This window comes from Salmo salar, chromosome 05 (assembly GCF_965601325.2).
Source record: "Salmo salar chromosome 05, fSalSal1, whole genome shotgun sequence".
In the NCBI taxonomy this organism is placed as follows: Eukaryota; Metazoa; Chordata; class Actinopteri; order Salmoniformes; family Salmonidae; genus Salmo; species Salmo salar.
The window spans coordinates 38,488,355-38,510,476 of NC_138295.1; the positions used below are offsets into that span (position 1 = coordinate 38,488,355).

The 22,122-nt window shown below is 45.0% G+C and overlaps 1 protein-coding gene across 23 annotated transcripts in view; it reads left to right on the top strand.

Annotated features, from left to right (window-relative positions):
• Positions 1-17,306, top strand: part of LOC106604876 (protocadherin gamma-C5) — a 174,320-nt gene extending 157,014 nt beyond the window's left edge. For 19 of the 23 annotated variants that reach the window (XM_014199980.3, XM_082975198.1, XM_045718191.2 and 16 more), the window contains exons 2-4: positions 6,261-6,319; positions 12,274-12,371; positions 14,500-17,306. In XM_014199980.3, the coding sequence (XP_014055455.3) occupies positions 6,261-6,319; positions 12,274-12,371; positions 14,500-14,807 (465 nt within the window). In that variant the 3' untranslated portion in view covers positions 14,808-17,306. The remainder of the gene's footprint in view (positions 1-6,260; positions 6,320-12,273; positions 12,372-14,499) is intronic. The other 4 variants (XM_045718193.2, XM_045718205.2, XM_045718189.2 and 1 more) reach the window with 1 other exon arrangement.
• The last annotated feature ends 4,816 nt before the right edge of the window (positions 17,307-22,122 follow it).

Here is a 22,122-nt window from a genome sequence, read left to right on the forward strand (position 1 = left end):
CTGTGTCTCTCGCTCTGTGTCTATCTCTCCCGCTCTCTCTCTGTGTTTCTCTCTCTCTGTGTTTCTCTCTCTCTCTGTGTGTGTTTCTCTCTGTGTGTTTCTCTCTCTCTCTCTGTGTTTCTCTCTCTCTCTCTCCCCCCCCCCCACCGGGGTCGTTAGGGTACCATCTGTCTCCCTGCTCCAGTGACACGTGTAGTACAGCAACGATAGAGGGAGGGCGAGAAGGATGGAGGGAAAGAGAGAAAGACAGTGAGGGAATCACATTACGCATGTGTGCCGCAGTGACACGTGTAGAACAAACCCCCACATTCAGGGTATGTGTGTGCGGTCACATTTACATGATGTGGCTAGATCTGTATGTCAGGGTCTGCGCACATGCTGGTCACAAGAAAGAGATGTCGATTTTGGACGTTTGTAAAGGTCCTGAGGACGTCGACAGCTGCCTTCGTCGGCGCTCCCCAAACACAAAAGATGGCACAGCACTTGGCTCAAACTCGCCAGGCTCAGAGCCAGAGCGCGCCGCTTTAGACCGCCGTGGCAGTTCAGTTCTCGAGCGAGCAGGGAGAGTTCTTGATGATACTTAATGGAAACAGCGTATTGTTTTTGAATGATTTTGTTTTAAGCCTTCGCCAAGCCACAGCCCTAACCTTAACCACTTGGAATTCATTCCGAAACGTAACCCTTTGAGTTGTTTCTGTTTGAACCCTGTAACCATTCAGAATTAACCCTGTAACCACACATAATGAATTGGTTATCATCCAAATACGGCAAATTCCGAAATGAAACGATGAGATCAGGTTACAGGGCGTCTGGTCACGTGCAACAACTCGATGTGGGAGCGTTTTGTAAATACTCTGTTCTTACGGATGAAGAAGCAGCACATGCTGCCAATCGGCCCACATGGCTCGGTGAATCCGTCCCCGAGTCTCACCAAAAGCCTTCCTTTTTCATCTCCCATTATGTCTCCAGTCCTGGACTTAGCCTCCTGGCGGGTCTCACATTGTCGAATCTGTCTCTGGGATCCGTATAGCTTTCAGTATTAGGATTTATAATCATCTTTTTTTTCCTCCAGTGTCATCATCTGAATGGCGATAGGAGGACAATGGAACTGAAAAGCATTTATTGTGATAGCCGGGAGAATATTGTGTGGGGATGTGGGTTGGGAGACTGTTAGAAAGACTTCCTCTTTCAGACAGAGCACCAGGTGCAGTCTAGCCGCCGTTCTGTCAATGCCCAAGAGGTGTGGCTGTGAGCGTGTGTATTTTGGTGTGTATGGGTGTGTGTTTGCGTTTGGAAACCGTAACTTCCTCACACGACACACAGCACCAGGTGGGGCCCAGCCTGTGTGAGAACCATGCCAGCGGACGGTTTGTGTGTGAAGTGTGTGCGCTTCAGCGGGAAGAATCCTGCCGATGAATGTCCTCCCATTCATCAGATTATGGCCAGTGCTCAGAGAGTTAACGTCTCATTGATCCACTGAACCAGATGTGCTTTCTTTTCCCGGGGTCGGACTCGGGACGCACACTGGGATGGAGCCCAGATGTTCATGTCCAGGCTTTCACTCTGTGATTGTCCGTCTGTATCAGATAAAGATCAGATATGGACTGAGATAAATCCTCAGTCCGTACAATTCTCTGCCGTTGTCTGTACAAATAATACTGTTTTCATGTGTACTGAACAAAAATATCAAGGCAACATGTATACTGAGTTATTGTTTTATTTAACCTTTATTTAAACCAGGAAAAGCCCATTGAGTCCCAGAGTCTCTTTTTCAAGGGAGACCTGGCCAGGAAGGCCAGTATACATTACTAAGTAAATCAGTCAATTGAAATACGTCAATTAGGCCCTAATCTATGGATTTCACATGACTAGGATGTAGATATGCATCTGTTGGTCACAGATACCTTAAAAAAAAAAAAAAGTTGGGGGCGTGGATCAGAAAACCAGTAAGTATCTGGTGGGACCACCATTTGCCTCATGCGGCGTGACAAATCTCCTTCACATAGAGTTGATCAGGCTGTTGATTTTGGCCTGTGGAACGTTGCCCCACTCCTCTTCAATGGCTTTGCAAAGTTGCTGGTTATTGTTGGGAACTGGAACACGCTGCCGTACATGTCAATCCGGAGCATCCCAAACATGCTCAATGGGTGACATGTCTGGGGAGTATGCTGGCCATGGAAGAACTGGGACATTTTCAGCTTCCAGGAATTGTCTACAGACCCTTGTGACATGGGGCCATGCATTATCATGCTGAAACATGAGGTGATGGCGGCAGATGAATGGCACGGCAATGGGCCTAAGGATCACGTCACGGTATCTCTGTGCATTCAAATTGCCATCGATAAAATGCAATTGTGTTCGTTGTCTGTAGCTTATGCCTGCCATACCAAAACCCCACCGCCACCATGCGACACTCTGTTCACAACGTTGACATTGGCAAACTGCTTGCCAACACAACGCCATACACATGGTCTGCGGTTGTGAGGCCAGTTGGACGTACTGCGAAATTCTCTAAAACAACATTGGAGGTGGCTTATGGTAGAGAAATGAACATTAAATTCTCTGGCAACAGCTTTGGTGGACATTCCTGCAGACAGCATGCCAATTGCACGCTCCCTCAAAAGTTGAGACATCTGTGGCATTGCGCTGTGTGACCAAACTGCACATTTTAGAGTGGCCTGTCATTGTCTGCAGCACAAGGTGCACCTGTGTAATGATCATGCTGTTTAATCAGCTTCTTGATATGCCACATCTGTCAGGAGGTTGGATTATCTTGGCAAAAGAGAAATGCTCAATAACAGGAATGTAAACAAATTTGTGCACAAAATCTGAGAGAAATAAGCTTTTTGTGTGTACGTAAAATTTCGGGAATCTTTTATTTCAGCTCATGAAACACGGGACCAACACTTTACTTGTTGCGTGTATATTTGTGTTTAGTGTAGTAGTAGCTTAGGGACATGAACAGGTTGTAAGGCAGTAGGTTCTCTACCTATTAGTGTAACTCTGTCCAGTGATAGTGGTAACTGTGTTAGAAGCAGTCAGTCTGGTAAGTCTCTATGGATCAGAACAGGAGAACCATAATCCCTATCTGACCTCAGAGCAGACAGAGCTTCTCACTGAGGGAGTTCAGTGGGTTTTTCATCTTCTCTGGTCACTTTCTGGGTTCTGCCCTTAATAACTGACTCTGGATCAGCTATCTGGAGCACTGGTCCCCATCAGGAGTATTATGGGTTGATTTCTAAGGGCAGGAAGTAAGAACACATTTATTACACGCTGGGTACGTGCACATTTACTTGAGAACTGTTGATGGTCTAACAGAAGGCTGTGCTCTTAGTAACATCACTTGACCCTTTTCATGTGTGATCTGTGGACGCGCCTCAGTACAGTAACAGTATAGGACATGCTTACTCAGATCTCACAGCGTTCCGGTGGAACGTCAGCCGAGCCGCGAGTCTGTTTCCTTTTATTTACTACATGCCTGTGGCGGGACCTGACCTTGGGTATGACCTCTGGGAGTGAGACAGGATTTTGTTTTTAATGTGGCTGCAGTGAGCGTCACACCGCTGGAATGTTGGCCCCCCCCCTACTCATTTTCAGATGAAAAATCACTTGTTCTATTTTTCCCCTTTACTGCCATGGCGACTGCCGCCAAACCAGCAGAGCGAAAGGGGGAAATATACATCTGTCAGTCTGTCTCTCCGATTGAGACAAAATACCCACTAGACGAGCGGAGGAGATTAGATTACACACCCACCCACCTGTTTCTTCCCTCCCAGTCATCCTTCTCTAATGTAGAGGCCTATTCATAGTTCAAAGACCTGGGTGTCCCTGTTTTATTTACATTCTTGCAAATAAGATGGGACCAGATAGCCAACCATTAAAGATGGCTGCCTCGAGTCCATCTGCTCGTCTGAATCCATCTACAGAATCCATAACAGGATAGAGTTTGCACACAGAGCGAGTGATGTGTATTATTGTGTGACGTGATGAAATCAGAGACCCTGGGCTAGACTGAAATGTAAACCCGTAGTGGGTCATGTTGGCGCAGCTTGTAAACGCCACGTCGGTGGTGACGGTGTTATTGAAATTGGATAGCGTGTTTCTCGCTCTTACCCCTCTCGCTCTCTCCCCCATACCCTCTTCTACTCTTTCTCTCCCCCTCTTCTTCTCTCTCTTCCCGCCCTCTCCCTATCTGGTCTCTCTGTGGTAGAACACTTGTGTAAATAAGGCAGGGGAGGCGGGCGGCGGCCGTGCTAGTTTGTCTGGGGAGCCTCTCTCTTCTCTCCTGTTCTCTCCTCCTGTGTCGATTAGGAGACAGAGTCTGGAACACAGCCAAGGGTCTATTCACCGCCTCACTGCCAAACCACAGAGAGAGAGAGAGAGAGAGATGGGAAGGGAAAGAGAGGAGAGAGAGAGGAAGGGAGAGGGGAAGGGAAAGAGAGGAGAGAGAGGAAGGGAGAGGGGAAGGGAAAGAGAGGAGAGAGAGGAAGGGAGAGGGGAAGGGAAAGAGAGGAGAGAGAGGAAGGGAGAGGGGAAGGGAAAGAGAAGAGAGAGAGGAAGGGAGAGGGGAAGGGAAAGAGAGGAGAGAGAGGAAGGGAGAGGGGAAGGGAAAGAGAGGAGAGAGAGGAAGGGAGAGGGGAAGGGAAAGAGAGGAGAGAGAGGAAGGGAGAGGGGAAGGGAAAGAGAGGAGAGAGAGGAAGGGAGAGGGGAAGGGAAAGAGAGGAGAGAGAGGGGATGGGACAAGAGGTAGAGACGGAAGAAAATGGATGTGGGTTGGGACTTTTGGAATAAAGAGAGATGGGGTGAAAGAGAAGGTCAGAGAGAGGCTTTTATCTCTTCTAAAAAAACAAACAAATCCTCCCTCTCTCCCTCTCTGGTCAATTTCGCACACTTTATCTGTTCATATTAAAACAACAAACAGCTGCTATATTCAGCTAATGCTTATTTTCTATGACTGCTCTCTCCCTCCCCCCATCTCTCTCTCTCTCTCTCTCTCTCTCTCTGTCTCCCTCTCCCCTCTCTTTCTCTTTCTCTCTCTCTCTCTCTGTCTCCCTCTCCCCTCTCTTTCTCTTTCTCTCTCTCTCTCTGTCTCCCTCTCCCCTCTCTTTCTCTCTCTTAAAAAAAAAATATAACATAACTCAAACGGAAGGAGTTTGCATTTTCTCTCTCTTCTCCCCCTCTCTTTCTTTCTTCTCCTCCCCCTTCTTTCTCTCCTTCTCTTTCCCCCTCTCTCTCTCTCTGGCTTCTGTTGAAAAACACAATCAGGTCTTTATGAATGGGCCGTGAATTACACAGGCACTCAATTAGCTTCTATCTCTCCCAACAACCACTGACTGCGTGAGGAGTCCTTCGGGCGCTCAGACATGGCCCTGGGGATCTTACTGATTCTAGTAGCATGTCAGAGTTCTTATCGCTGTGAATCACCCAAAACCACATTTTAGACCAGCACTGTTTATGTGTCACCTATTTGTATTGACCCTGGTGAATCAATGTTAGGGAGTTTCTCATCAATGAAGCCCTGGTCTTGTCTGAATCGGATAAACAAAGACATTGATCATGTAAAAGCTTCAGTGGAGGCTTTGTAAAGTTTGATGCACTGGATTGAGGATAGAATCATCAATGCAACAACAAGGACACATCTCTACTCCATATCTTATGTAATCCCATACATTTAGTTGAGTTTTTGTTCTGTAATTGGGAGCGGAGTCCCTGTCTCGATGTGTGTCTGTGCGCTTCACTGACGTTTTCTGCTCCATGGATTTCAGAACAAAATGGCCACCCATCCAGGCTGAGAGATGTATGCCTTTTTATTCGGCCCCCTGACCACAGGCAGAAAGACTACATGCCAGAGGAGGCTGGTGGGAGGAGCTATAGGAGGACAGGCTCATTGTAATGGATGGAGTTAATGGAACAGAGTTCGACATGTGGTTTCCATGTGTTTCATACCGTTACATTGATTCCATCCCGGCCATTACAATGAGACAGTCCTCCTATAGCTCCTCCCACCAGCCACCTCTGGTACACACACACACACACACACACACACACACACACACACACACACACACACACACACACACACACACACACACACACACACACACACACACACACACACACACACACACACACACACACACACACACACACACACACAGATGGACAGACTCGAACGATACACGCATAAGACAGGCAGTCCCATGGTCCTGTTGGTGTGTAGAAACAGAGATTTGACGTTGTATTTTGTGTTCTCTTCACAGCAAAAGCCTCCTAACGCCGACTGGCGCTTCACCCAAGGACAGAGACCTGGACCCAGTGGGTGAGTACATAGACCTTCTACACACAAACACACACATACAGACGCACGCACGCACACACACACACAAGAGATGGGGAGACATAGATTGAGCGATGGCTAGCAAAGAGAGAGAGAGATGGGATTAAGGAGAAGCTGTGGTGCTGTGAGGCTCAGTCGGTAGAGAATATGGGCCAGCCGTACATAAAATGTATGCACACATGACTGTCAGTCGTTTTGGATCAATTAGCATCTGCTAAATGGCATTGGGCTCCTGAGTGGCGGAGTGGTCTAAGACACTGCATCTCAGTGCAAGAGGCGTCACTGCAGTCCCTGGTTCGAATCTAGGCTGCATCGCATCCGGCCGTGGTTGGGAGTCCCATAGGGCGGCGCACAATTGGCCCAGCAATCGTCCGGGTTTGGCCGGGGTAGGCCGTCATTGTAAATAAGAATTTGTTCTTAACTGACTTGCCGAGTTAAATAAAGGTTAAATAATTTTTTTTTTTAAATACATTATATTAGGAAGCAGTAGGAACATACTCTGCTTACAGGCCCACTGTGCGCAGCAGAGGTGATATCAGCGACTTTGTGACTTTGTGTAGATGAGAATCTGGAGCTCCTGAGATTCCATCTGAGCCCCGACTCCTCTGAGTGAACAGTCAGATTCTCCAGGCTGCTCTCTGCCTCACACACAAAATGGCCGCCATCCCTCTCCCTCCCTCCACTCTCACAGAGTCTGTGTGCCATCACTCAGTACTGCTGAGGAGAGTAGGGGAGCAGAGTGAGTGGTGGGGGGGGAACGTAAGTGCACTAACATATACACATTGTAGCTCATTGATCGCGTTTGTGTTTCCATCTGGGTGATAGCATCTGATTGATCACTTGTGATTTTCTGTTTGGACATCGGTGATTGGCTGTTTCATGGTGGTAGAGGGGAAACTGCATCTAACTGACATAAATCAGTTTGTTTGTGTGTGACTGTTTGCCTCCTTCATCGGTTATTTGGCCTACATTGTGTGCCAAACTGCTGATCACGCCGCAACAGTTTCCACAACAGAACTTTTACACAACACATTCCATGAGTCAAGAACCATCTGAGTGGGTGAGGGGAGGCTCTGCAGTCCTTGCTTGCTTCTCCTACCACTCGGGACCCACACACACACACGCACACACAGTTTTAACAAGGAACAAAACCATGAGAGCTTTCCATGTTGGAAGCCACTGAGGTTATGGATACATTGGAAACGATCCATTTGGAAAACCTGACTTTCTTCTTTGAAACGTTATATGGATGTCAAAGGCTCAACACTTTCCACAGAAACGTGGAGCTCCGCTGAGTTTGTTGCCTGCTCTTTTCCTGGCCTGTAGATCCAGATAGAATAGTGTAACGCTCCTCTTGTGTTTCCAGCCTCTACAACTACAATGGTGATCACATAAGATGGACGCCGAAGCGAGGCACAAGGTATCAACGTGTGTGTTAGTGTAGAGAGTGTGGTCACTTTATGGCCTCGAACAACTTGTTCTGGATCAGTTTTTTTTGAGGCACCCGTGAATAGGTCATGTGGAAACTGTTGTAAGGGAAACTGATCTAAAACCAGTTGTTAAGGGCAGAAAGTAGCTACAGTGGGTTCTTCCTGTAGGTAGGTAGAGCTCTGCAGTACTGTGTGTAGATACCCCTGACCCTTTAGCTATAGCTCAGATTCCCTAGCCTGTGCCGAGCTGGGCTATTGGTCTCTCTGTGGATGGTCAGACTTTGATGAGGATCTCTGATTGCTTCACTTCTGTGCAGTGTGCCGTTTTTAGTTTGTGCGCTGTGTGTATTTCATGGTGGTTTTACTTAGCGTGGTGTGGTCGTGTAATCAAAGACTGTAGAATATGTGTCCTTTTTAGTTTGGTGTAAAATATGTTTTATCCCAAGTAGAGAGTATGCGTTGAGTTTGCTGTGTTTCCCAGACACAATGCCACTTGTAGATACCCTATAGCACTATGTGGTCTTCTTCTCATATGCCTTTTCCCTGGAGGCCAGAAAAGAGGGCTTTGAAACAACTGTCTGATGAGAGATTGGACCCAGCTGGCTGAGAGGGCATTGAACAGGACCGTCTGAAGAAGGACCGGAATGTAATCTACTTTATAGAAGGATTGGACAAGAGTTCCCATAGTTGAAGTGGACAGTAGAGTTTAGGAAGCGGTTTGAAAGGCTTCCTCCTAGATAAGATGCCTGTTTCATGCATGGTTACAGAAGCAGCTCTGACTGACCAGTTAGAATGATCCCTCTGGACATGACCAGTCATCATCTCAGCCACAGGAAGAGATAGTCCTGAAAGCAGGAAGTGATTATTCGGACCACATGAAAGTCATAGAGCAGGGATAAATTAGTGATAAACAATTAGTGATAAACAAGGCGTCCTCTTTGTTCTCTCTAGTCCACAAAAGGAAACCAATCAAAATGGCAGTCCTGCTGGCTCCACACTTTAACCTGGTCTGGTTTTCATTTGGGACGCTGGCACTGGTCAAGGACTCTTTCGCGCTTTGGCACATAAGTAATACCCCCTTTAAAAAAAATGTGGCTTAACATTTTGGCAAGCTGGACCGCACCACTTCTTAAAAACAAAAATCTTGCTCTCTCTCTCTCTCTCTCCCCTCATCTCTCTCTCTCCATCCTGGTTACTTTCCCAGTCCATATGCTTTTGTCCAGTGGGTTTTTAATTGGTTCCAAGCAGAGACCAAAGGAATGGCATTCGCTTATTTTTTTTTACACACACACACACACACACACACACTCTCTTTTTTACTGCTGTTCATAGAAGGCAGTAAGCTGGATGTGATACTCTCACGTCCTTTTAACCCCTCGTGTGCCATTCTGTTTGTTCTCTGGCGCTTCAAACAGGGGCACAGCCTTTACCCACAACCCCCTGGTGCCACTGCTTTAGGCCATCAAACAGCTACTGAAATGGTCCAATCACTGAGGGACTGATGTGGATCAAAACCATCAGTAGAAATGCCAGACCTAAATCTGTGTGTGTGTGTGTGTGTGTGTGTGTGTGTGTGTGTGTGTGTGTGTGTGTGTGTGTGTGTGTGTGTGTGTGTGTGTGTGTGTGTGTGTGTGTGTGTGTGTGTGTCTCTCTAAGAGGTATGGTAGTTGGTGTAAGTCGGTGAGTGTAATCAAGAGCAGGTCTACTCCTTTTCTCCCTCTGCATGCAAAATGAGACTTTAAACAAAACAACCCTTTGAAGATTTACGCTGCCCATATGGAAAAGTTCAACACTCCGTGTGTGTGTTGTGTAGCCAGCTGTTCCCTTTTAATGTGGTGTCATTATGTTTCATCACATTTACTACATTGTGTTGTGCTGGTGGCCATTGTTTAAATAGTGAGCCAACATGTTTCAGACACTTTTATTTCTGTTTCCAGCAGACATTTTGAGCAAAATGTTTGGAACATAAAATCGCAGTATCGAATCACAATACATTTCGTATCGCCACCTACAGTAGCAGTCAAAAGTTTTGACACACACACTCATTCCAGGGTTTTTCTTTATTTTTGCTATTTTCTACATTGTAGAATAATAGTGGATACATCAACACTATGAAATAACACATACAGTTCAAGTCGGAAGTTTACATACACTTTGGCCAAATACATTTAAACTCAGTTTTTCACAATTCCTGACATTTAATCCAAGTAAAACATTCCCTGTCATAGGTCAGTTAGGATCACCACTTTATTTTAAGAATGTGAAATGTCAGAATAATAGTAGAGAGAAGGATTTATTTCAGCTTTTAATTTCTTTCATCACATTCCCAGTGGGTCAGAAGTTTACATACACTCAATTAGTATTTGGTAGCATTGCCTTTAAATTGTTTAACTTGGGTCAAACATTTTGGGTAGCCTTCCACAAGTTTCCCACAATAAGTTGGGTGAATTTTGGCCCATTCCTGCTGACAGAGCTGGTGTAACTGAGTCAGGGTTGGGATGGTGTTCTTCGGCTTGCAAGCCTCCCCCTTTTTCCTCCAAACATAATGATGGTCATTATGGCCAAACAGTTCTATTTTTGTTTGATCAGACCAGAGGACATTTCTCCAAAAAGTATGATCTTTGTCCCATGTGCAGTTGCAAACAGTAAACAATTGTTGGAAAAATTACATTTGTCATGCATAAAGTAGATGTCCTAACCGACTTGCCAAAACTATAGTTTGTTAACAAGACATTTGTGGAGTGGTTGAAAAACGAGTTTTAATGACTCCAACCTAAGTGTATGTAAACTTCCGACTTCAACTGTATGGAATCGCGTAGTAACCAAAACAGTGTTAAACAAATCAAAATACATTTTATATTTGAGATTCTTCAAAGTAGCCACCCTTTGCCTTGATGACAGCTTTGCACACGCTTGGCATTCTCTCAACCAGCTCCATGAGGTAGTCACCTGGAATGTATTTCAATTCACAGGTGTGCCTTGTTAAATGTTATTTTATGGAATTTATTTAGTTCTTAATGTGTTTGAGCCAATCAGTTGTGTTGTGACAAGGTAGGGGTGGTATTCAGAAGATAGCCCTATTTGGTAAAAGACCCAAGTCCATATTATGGCAAGAACAGCTGAAATAAGCAAAGAGAAACGACAGTTCATCATTACTTTAAGACATGAAGAGCACTCAATACGGAAAATTTCCAGAACTTTGAACATTTCTTCAAGTGCAGTCACAAAAACCATCAAGCGCTATGATGAAACTGGCTCTCATGAGGACCGCCACAGGAAAGGAAGACCCAGAGTTACCTCTGCTGCAGAGGATAAGTTCATTAGAGTTACCAGCCTCACAAATTGGAGCCCAAATAAATGCTTCAGAGTTCAAGCAATAGCCATATCTCAACATAAACTGTTCAGAGGAGACTGCATGAATCAGGCTGTCATGGTTGATTCGCTGCAAAGAAACCACTACTTAAGGACACCAATAATAAGAAGACTTGCTTGGGCCAAGAAACACAAGCAATAGACATTAGACCGGTGGAAATCTGTCCTTTGGTCTGATGAGTCCAAATTTGAGATTTTTGGTTTATCCGCTGTGTCTTTGTGAGACGCAGAGTAGGTGATCAGATGATCTCGGCATGTGTGGTTCTCACCGTGAAGCATGGAGGAGGAGGTGTGATGGTGCTTTGCTGGTGACACTGTCTGTAATCTATTTAGAATTCAAGGCACACTTAACCAGCATGGCTAACACAGCATTCTGCAGCGATACGCCATCCCATCTGGTTTGCACTTAGTGGGAAGATCAATTGTTTTTCAACAGGACAATGAACCAAACACACCTCCAGGCTGTGTAAGGGCTATTTGACCAAGAAGGAGAGTGATGGAATGCTGCATCAGATGACCTACCTCCACAATCACCCGACCTCTACCCAATTGAGATGGTTTGGGATGAGTTAAACAGCAGAGTGAAAGAAAAGCAGCCAACAAGTGCTCAGCATATGTGGGAACTCATTCAAGACTGTTGGAAAAGCATTTCTCATGAAGCTGGTTGAGAGAATGGCAAGAGTGTGCAAAGCTGTTATCAAGGCAACGAGTGGTTACTTTGAAGAATCTAAAATCGAATTTGTTTTAACACTTTTTTGGTCACTGCATTATTCCATATGGTTTATTTCGTAGTGTTGATGTCTTCACTATTCGACTACAATGTAAAAAATAGTACAAATAAAGAAAACCCTTGAATGCGTAGGTGTGTCCAAACTTTTGACTGGTACTGTAAGTATCAGCATAATATTGTATAGTGAGGTCCCCTGGACCTTGTGTGTGTGTACATCTTCGTTTCTCTGCGTTGCCTGCAGGCTGTGTCTGCTAATCATCAGACCCTGTAACTTGATATCGAAGACCACCAACCGTCACACCAGGGACCAGCAACACACAATAACACAAGCAGAAAAGATTACAGTTCTAAAATGGCCGCTGGTTGTTGACATATGTGTCCTCTCTCTCGCTATGTCCCCGCAGGGCTGGAGGTCCCCCTGAGATGGCCATGGGAACAGGACCCTGGCCCAACCCCCCCACTGAGGCCGAGCAGCTCCAAGCCCTGATGGCCGCAGCCAACGGTGAGTCCAACACTTCTCCATTCATCTCTCTATTTTTCTATCACTTGTTCCCATCCTCTACCACTCTCTCAAGCCCTCTTTTTTTATGGTCTATCTGCAGACCCTCCATATAATACTCTATCCCTCTCTTTTCATCACCACCACATGCCTATGCCTCTGACATTCAATAATTTCCTCTCTTTATTCCTCTCTCTCTCTCTCATTGTAGTGTTGTATAATGGAGAGAAGGGCAGAGTTGGGGGAGAGGGGAAGGTAGGGAGGTGTCAGGGTTTGTTCCTGTTTGGTTAGAGGGCATGAAGCCAGACCCATTGATAAAGCCCTCTCTATCCTCATTGATGTTTCTATGGCCCACTGTACTGGCACACACACACACACACACACACACACACACACACACACACACACACACACACACACACACACACACACACACACACACACACACACACACACACACACACACACACACACACACACACACACACACACACACACACACACCAGTTCAAAGACTATATCAAATGCTACCAGCAGTACTCCAGATATATACAGTAACTATTACAGAAACCTGTTTAATGCAATAATATTACAGTCCTGAGTGTTTGCATTGTATGCAGTTCCCACACCTGCGAACATATATTAGCAAACAGAACGCAACACACAGTGTTAGCACACACACACATCACACAGACCCACACAGTGTTAGCACACACACATCACACAGACACACACAGTGTTAGCACACAAACACATGTTCTCTTGCCCGTGCAGAGCAAACGATTCAGAGCTGTATGACATCACAGCCCTTCCCTTCCCCCTATGCTTTTTCTGCCGCAGTTACTGCGCACGCACGCACACACACACACACACACACACACACACACACACACACACACACACACACACACACACACACACACACACACACACACACACACACACACGATCCTGAGGTTTCCATTAGGAGAGTGATAGAACGTTCTGTCTCTGGCTGGATGATGTCTATTGGCCATCACAATGAGATAGAGGAAACACTCCCTCAGACAGAGCCACAGCACGGCTACCAGACGAGTCACGATGACAACTGGAAACAGAGGGATCAGAATGTTATTCAGAATGTTATTCTAGGCAGCTAGATGTTTATGCAGTAGTACCATCAGGGCCTGCTGTTCCTTCACACTACCAAACAGAGGGATCAGAATGTTATTCAGAATGTTATTCTAGGCAGCTAGATGTTTATGCAGTAGTACCATCAGGGCCTGCTGTTCCTTCACACTACCAAACAGAGGGATCAGAATGTTATTCAGAATGTTATTCTAGGCAGCTAGATGTTTATGCAGTAGTACCATCAGGGCCTGCTGTTCCTTCACACTACCAAACAGCGGTTACACAACCAGGATAGCACAGTTAGTTACAAAGCAGAAACAACCTTGTGGAAGAAGCTATTGTCCCAGATTTATTTTCTCTGAAGTCTAATTATACTAGCTTGAGTGTGTGTGTGTATGTGTATGTGTATATACTCAAGCTAGTATGTATGTATGTAGATATATATAGATATGTGTGTCTGTGTGTGTGTTTACGGCTGCCTGCGCTGTGTGTAGCAGAGCCAGAGAGCAGGGAATAGCGGAGGGGACGTGTGTGTGTGTCTCTGTAGCTCTGCAATGCAGGGGCTGGGAGAGAGTTATGAGCTAGAAGCTACGTCACCCGTACACAGCCAGAGCACACATAATGGAAAAAAACCACACAACACACACATTCAGCAATGAACACAGACACACACCATAAATGCAAAATGTTCTCCACCTCGACAAAATGTCAGCACACATTCATCATTTTGTAACACCAGTCTCTCTCTCTCTCTCTCTCTCTCTCTCTTTTTTTCTCACTCACGCTCTTGCAGTCTCTCTCAATTCTCTTATTTTCAGTCCAATTAGCTTTACATAAGCATGCTAACAGTTTCACCAAAGCAATGAGTGCTTTAGCATATATACAAGTCATAATGGAAATGTAACAAATCGTGAGCATCAATGTATTTTGCAAGTCATCACTGCAATGTCAGAACACCTTATTCATATGTTCCATCTCTCCCCTCCTCTCCTCCTCCCCGCTCTGCCCCTCTTTCCCCCAGAAGTGAGCGAGGCGACTGCAACCCTGGGACCGGGCACCATGGGACTCAGCACCCGTTACAGCCCCCAGTTCACCCTGCAGCACGTGCCCGACTACCGTCAGAATGTCTACATCCCTGGCAGCACGGCCACCTTGACCTCCAACCCCCAGCAGCAGCAGCAGCAGCAGATGCTGATGCAGCAGCAGATGGCAGCCCAACATCAGGCCCTGCAGGCCCAGCCCTCTGAGGCCGCCGCTCAGCCTGAACCCCCCAAGCCTGCCCAGACCCCCGCCTCCAAGAAGAAGTCCACCAAGAAGGAGAAGAAGTAGGATGGGTGGAGGATGGATAGATATGGAAAATACGATGAGAAGAGAGAAAACCGACCCGATGAGAACTGAAGTCTCCCCCCCCCCCCCCCCAATCCCCTACATCTCCTCTCAATGCGTTTACTCTAACCAGGGTCTGGATTCTATTGGTCACGCTCATATGATAACACGAAATACGGAGATGTTTGCGAATGTTTGTCTTTGGGCTCTTGAATCTGGAATGCGTTGAAGGTTTAAGAGCGAACAGCGTTGACATTTTGTTCTCTTTCTGAAAGCTATCTAGAAACAGTTGTTTTTTGGAAAGCCTGTGTTGTAAAAAAAAAACAAGTATTAATACTATTTGCAGATATGGAAGACTGGGGGTTCAGGGTGGATTGTGTTTTGGTTAAATCAATGAATTTGGATTCACTTCAGACACAACCGTTTGAGTGTAAGCAACTTTGCTTGGATAACAAGGCTTTGGCCAGTGACGTATTCACAGGTGGATATTTTAACCATGTTCCATAAGATCTATCATGTTGGATCATAATTATAATTCCTTATTTTCCTGAGATGGAAAGTAGATCCTTGTTGACTCTACTAGATTGCCATGATAAGATTCCTATATAGGATCAGCCTTATAGGATCCTACAGCACAGCTCTTTGGGACAGGGGAATGGGTATTCCATTGCACTGGTACAGTAGTATTCCACTCTGCATGTTCCTATGTGTTCAAACCACAGACCTTCTAGAAGATTCAGCTATGCATTGAATTAGTGTTGCAAAGAGGACGACCACCTTAAAAAAAAAAAAATACAGGTCGACAAATCCCCTCGTGGCATTTACCTGACGTGGTAGCTAAAAATGATAAATATTATTTTGTAAGCATAGTTAAATGGTAAGATTTGAATCTTTCACTGTTTTTATGACATGAGCATGAACCCTATTAGAAAACTAGCACCAAGGGGGAAGGCCATGTTATAGTACTATCAGCCCTATTTGCTGGCTTGGTGGCATAGTAGGCGCTGCCCCCTTTTAAAACTACCCAATGGGTGTAGAGAGCCTCCTGCTGTCCACCCATGCACCTCTATCCCCTCCCCTCACTGGCTGTCCCACTTTGAGAGTCAGACCAGAGAGATGCACTGTTCATACGATAAAGATGAGACGTAGGGTAAAAATAACTTCAAAGTAGAGATCTTTAACGGCGTGCTTAGGAGTTAGACACTTCTTAGGCAGCTAGAGTCTAGATTGAGTGTTCATCCCTTTCTACGTACCCTGAAGTGCTGATGATTATATTTGTTGATGTGGGAAGTGTTTTTTGATGACACAGTAGTATAAGATAAGCATGAAGTCTTTTCTTTGCCGTCGGTCTGTCCGTCTGTCCGGCAACTAGCTGGACACCACTGCATGAAGAGGCAGCTTGCAGGCTGGGTTCAAGGGGGAGTGGAGAGGGGTGGGCTGAGGGGTACGACGTCTGGGTTGGTACAATTAGATTGACGGGGAGAGGGGCAATGACCTTGGCTCTACTCACTGAATGTACACAGGCACCACTGTTGACCCTCCATCCTAGTCCACCCCTAAACGTCCTCTAATGCACTGACCCAGGTTAGAGGTCAACAGAGCCAAGCACATCCCTCCATGTCACAGGAGATACCACTTCAGAAGCAGGGAGGGAGGGGGGGGGGGGGGGACAGAGTTAGCTCCTCGCTGTATCTATCCCCTCAGTGTAAATCCATTCTGGCAATGCTAACCTCAGACTCTCCCCTTGCTTCCATCCCTCCACCCCCTGGTCCTGTGAAGGCTCTTCCCCTCTGTAAATAAACACTAGTCCTGTCGATGGTATGAGCCAATTGTTTGTATACTATGGACCACATCCAGAATTTTTCAAACTAAAAAGTCCCCTCTCCTCAAGGCGTGGCTTACTGGAATGTGTTGTATTTGTTTTTCAAGAAAAATAAGAAAACCACAGCGGAGGAGAAGAAAAAAAAACGATTTCTGAAATGTTCAACAGTTTGTGTTGCAATGTAGTAACTGAGCACCGTGAAGGCCAACTAACTAACTCTTCAGTGTAAATATAAAGAAAGTTGCTAACAACTTTAGACGATAAGTAAACAGAGTGACACACACGTAGACTAGTTAACTTGTGATGTGTTGCGCATATTATTGTGTTCATTTTCTCTATCTCTATTTTACTACCCTGTAAAGAAACGAAACAAAAAAAAAAATGATATTGAAAAAATGTTTCTATCCTTCTGTAACCTTTTTCTGTGCTTCATCTTGTGCATTTGCGCAAGAATGCCTCTCTGTCCATATGAGCAAATTATTATAAATATTATATATGTGTGTACGTCCGTCCGCTGCTGAATTAATCCTCTCGTGCTGTAATATCTTTCTTATGAAATGCTTAGACCTCCTACGCTTCTCCCGGTGTTAATCTCTTCATTTTTATGCTAATATTTATATTGCTGTTTTATTTTCTCTTGAACACTGACATTTCAAATAAAAGGCTCTGAAATCATTAAACGCTCAGCTTCCGTCTTGGTTTGTATGGTAACTAAAATACAATAACTTTATTTTCCCCAAGGGAACTTAAGATGGTGTCTTTTGTTCTGTATAAAATCACAATACAAAAAGTCAACACAATTCACAGTGCAGAATGATACAGTATTCAAGACAAACACAAAGTCCCTTTGAATATAATTGGGTTCCTTGAGTGGTGCAGCAGTCTAAGGCACTGCATCTCAGTGCTAGAGGCGTCACGACAGACCCTGGTTTGAGCCCGGGCTGTATCACAACCATCCATGATCAGGAGTCCCATAGGGCGGCACACAATTGGCCCTGTGTCGTCCGGGTTAGGGGAGGGTTTGGCCGGGGTAGGCCATCATTGTAAATACGAATTTCCAGATATTAAATTGAAGCATAATCACGTATCATGATTATAGATGGGCCTACCCAAGGCATTACAGTACATGAAATAAGTAAGTATTCCAGTCTTTTGTTTGCCAGGGGTTTTAAGTGGCAGTAGTTGTGCATCTGTTCACTGAATGGTTGTAGTGTTTCTCTGTTTTAACTGTGGCCCACATCCACCAAGCTTCATCAGCACCACGCTCTCCCACAATCCTCTGCTCCCAGCAGACTCAGCTCCCTCCCACGCCCGTTTGAAGTATCTTCTGCGGTGTGAATACGGAGGGAAATGGGATGAGGGGAGGGTGAAAGAGGAGACGAGATGAGAGACGATGTTTCCTCAGCAGAAATGTGTTATCCTCCTACAGTCTTCTAAGTGAATGTGGACACGCATCGCATTATGCAATACATATCTGTAGACTAATTTGGGGATTTAAATGAATCACATTCCATACGTATGTAGGGCAATCTATGGAACTATGCAGAACAGTATACAGAAATGTATGGGAAGAAGGTCAAATGTTGAGCTTTTAGGTACATTAGCCCAGTGCTATATAAACACTACACTTTTATACTAGGCTACACAATTCTTTGTAATTGTTGAACTACTTTAGCGTCACAGTGATATAATTAAGCAATAAGGCACGAGGGGGTGGGGTATATGGACAATATACCATGGCAAAAGGCTGTTCTTAGATACAGCCCTTAGCCCTGCGTGTAGCTCTGTCCTTGAGCTGTTCTTGTCTGTTGATGTTCTGTATTATGTCATGTTTTTGTGTGGACCCCAGGAAGAGTAGCTGCTGCTTTTGCAACAGCTAATGGGGATCCTAATAAAATACCAAATACTGGCAATATAACAAACCCGCGAGGTGCCTTATTGCTATTATAAATTGTTCACCAAGGTATTTAGAGCAGCAACAATAACTGTTTTGTCAGCCAATCAGCATTCGGGGCTCAAACCACCCAGTTTATAATACAGAATCATTCATACGATGACACATCACGGCTTCTGCTTGACTAGCATCAGTGGGATCCTAGGGGCTTCAATCCGGACCGCAGAAGATCCGCGTTATAGCACGAGTGACATTTCAAAGGAGCTTGCCCGATTCAGCAGACATGCAGCGTTTACCATTCCTTGGCCCATTTTGAATCTAGGCCTTAGGCGACACCTCGCGGAACCCAATTGAGAAACACCTTGAGCTCATTATTCTGGTGGTGTAGACGGAGCCGGGGGTGTGAATCAGAGGGATACGGCTGTTGTCCCGCGAGCGTGATTAAATTCCTCCGACTAGGGTTCAAATCCCACTCGTCTTTATCTGTTATAGCCTGACGGGATTGTTTAAATACGATGAACAGGTAGGGGTCATCAGGGCACTAGCGTGGCTCAGAGAGGTTAATGTATGTGGCCAGCACCAGTGTCGTTACTCGTCTGTTAGCCTGTAATATGACGAACAAGCCAGTGAGATCAGAGATGTGGTGCGGATCAGAGGCGTCATGCAGGTGTCAACCCCTACAGGCTCTGTTCCTGCAACGTGGGTTTAAATCCTGCTCTCACTTAAAGGAAAATTACACCCAAAAACTGCGTTAAAGGGAAAACTCCACCCCAAAAAATTATCTTTCAGGAATTTCTATCACTAGTCCATTGTTGACACAGTCTCAAAATGTTTTGCTTGTCAGCAATCCAGTTTTCAAGCTATGCAACTTCGAAAATACAGAAATCATCCCCCGTATGATGCATTTTGCGTAGCATCCGATGATGCAAAATGCATCCGACAGGGACGATCTCTGTATTTTGAAAGTTGCATAGCTTGAAAACTGGATTGCTGACAAGCAAAACATTTTAGGGACTATTTTTATTTTATTTATTTATTTCACCTTTATTTAACCAGGTAGGCAAGTTGAGAACAAGTTCTCATTTACAACTGCGACCTGACCAAGATAAAGCAAAGCAGTTCGACACATAACAACACAGAGTTACACGTGGAGTAAAACAAACCTACAGTCAATAATACAGTAGAAAAATAAGTCTATATACAATGTGAGCAAATGAGGTGAGATAAGGGAGGTAAAGGCAATAAATAGGCCATGGTGGCGAAGTAAATACAATATAGCAATTAAAACACTGGAATGGTAGATTTGACAGTAGATGAGTGTGCAAAGTAGAAATACTGGGGTGCAAAGGAGCAAAATCAATAAATAAATACAGTAGGGGAAGAGGTAGTTGTTTGGGCTATTTATACAGTGGGGGAAAAAAGTATTTAGTCAGCCACCAATTGTGCAAGTTCTCCCACTTAAAAAGATGAGAGAGGCCTGTAATTTTCATCATAGGTACACGTCAACAATGACAGACAAAATGAGGGAAAAAAATCCAGAAAATCACATTGTAGGAATTTTAATGAATTTATTTGCAAATTATGGTGGAAAATAAGTATTTGGTCAATAACAAAAGTTTATCTCAATACTTTGTTATATACCCTTTGTTGGCAATGACACAGGTCAAACGTTTTCTGTAAGTCTTCACAAGGTTTTCACACACTGTTGCTGGTATATTGGCCCATTCCTCCATGCAGATTTCCTCTAGAGCCGTGATGTTTTGGGGCTGTCGCTGGGCAACACGGACTTTCAACTCCCTCCAAAGATTTTCTATGGGGTTGAGATCTGGAGACTGGCTAGGCCACTCCAGGACCTTGAAATGCTTCTTACGAAGCCACTCCTTCATTGCCCGGGCGGTGTGTTTGGGATCATTGTCATGCTGAAAGACCCAGCCACATTTCATCTTCAATGCCCTTGCTGATGGAAGGGGGTTTTCACTCAAAATCTCACAATACATGGCCCCATTCATTCTTTCCTTTACACGGATCAGTCGTCCTGGTCCTTTTGCAGAAAAACAGCCCCAAAGCATGATGTTTCCACCCCCATGCTTCACAGTAGGTATGGTGTTCTTTGGATGCAACTCAGCATTCTTTGTCCTCCAAACACGACGAGTTGAGATTTTACCAAAAAGTTATATTTTGGTTTCATCTGACCATATGACATTCTCCCAATCCTCTTCTGGATCATCCAAATGCTCTCTAGCAAACTTCAGACGGGCCTGGACATGTACTGGCTTAAGCAGGGGGACACGTCTGGCACTGCAGGATTTGAGTCCCTGGTGGCATAGTGTGTTACTGATGGTAGGCTTTGTTACTTTGGTCCCAGCTCTCTGCAGGTCATTCACTAGGTCCCCCCGTGTGGTTCTGGGATTTTTGCTCACCGTTCTTGTGATCATTTTGACCCCACGGGTGAGATCTTGCGTGGAGCCCCAGATCGAGGGAGATTATCAGTGGTCTTGTATGTCTTCCATTTCCTAATAATTGCTCCCACAGTTGATTTCTTCAAACCAAGCTGCTTACCTATTGCAGATTCAGTCTTCCCAGCCTGGTGCAGGTCTACAATTTTGTTTCTGGTGTCCTTTGACAGCTCTTTGGTCTTGGCCATAGTGGAGTTTGGAGTGTGACTGTTTGAGGTTGTGGACAGGTGTCTTTTATACTGATAACAAGTTCAAACAGGTGCCATTAATACAGGTAACAAGTGGAGGACAGAGGAGCCTCTTAAAGAAGAAGTTACAGGTCTGTGAGAGCCAGAAATCTTGCTTGTTTGTAGGTGACCAAATACTTATTTTCCACCATAATTTGCAAATAAATTCATAAAAAATCCTACAATGTGAGTTTCTGGAATTTCTTTTCTAATTTTGTCTGTCATAGTTGACGTGTACCTATGACGAAAATTACAGGCCTCTCTCATCTTTTTAAGTGGGAGAACTTGCACAATTGGTGGCTGACTAAATACTTTTTTCCCCCACTGTAGATGGGCTATGTACAGGTGCAGTGATCTGTGAGCTGCTCTGACAGCTGGCAGACTATGTCAACAATGGACTAATGAAAGAAATACCGAAAGATCATTACTGGGTGGAGTTCCCCCTTTAACGCTGTTAGCCTAAACTGTTTGGTTAAGGAGAAGAAATGAGCGGGTAGGTTCAGAGCTCAAGTGTAGCTCGGGGGGGGGGTCAAGGCTGGTGTTCCACAGTAGCTGCATGTGTGTAGTCCTCGCGACACGAGTTTGAATCCAGCTCTCGCCAGAATCTTCAGTTGTAGACTTCCTGTGAAGAACATGCAACACCACTTGAGCAGCAATAAAAAAAAAATGTAAAAAGTAAAAACAAGAGGGAGATTGTTGTTCTACAGGTGCTTGTGTTATGTGGTTGACTGCACTGCAAATAGTTGAAGTTGCAACAAGATAACTAGAAATTTGGTTGCACATTGACAGTCAGTTCAATGTCAAAACAGAGACACAGGAAACCTCTATTGTACGGCACAAGAATAAAAAACACTGGGCAGTTCCAGAATTACATAAAGAAAGAGAAGTCCTTTTTCCTGTCCTTCATCATAGCAGTGAG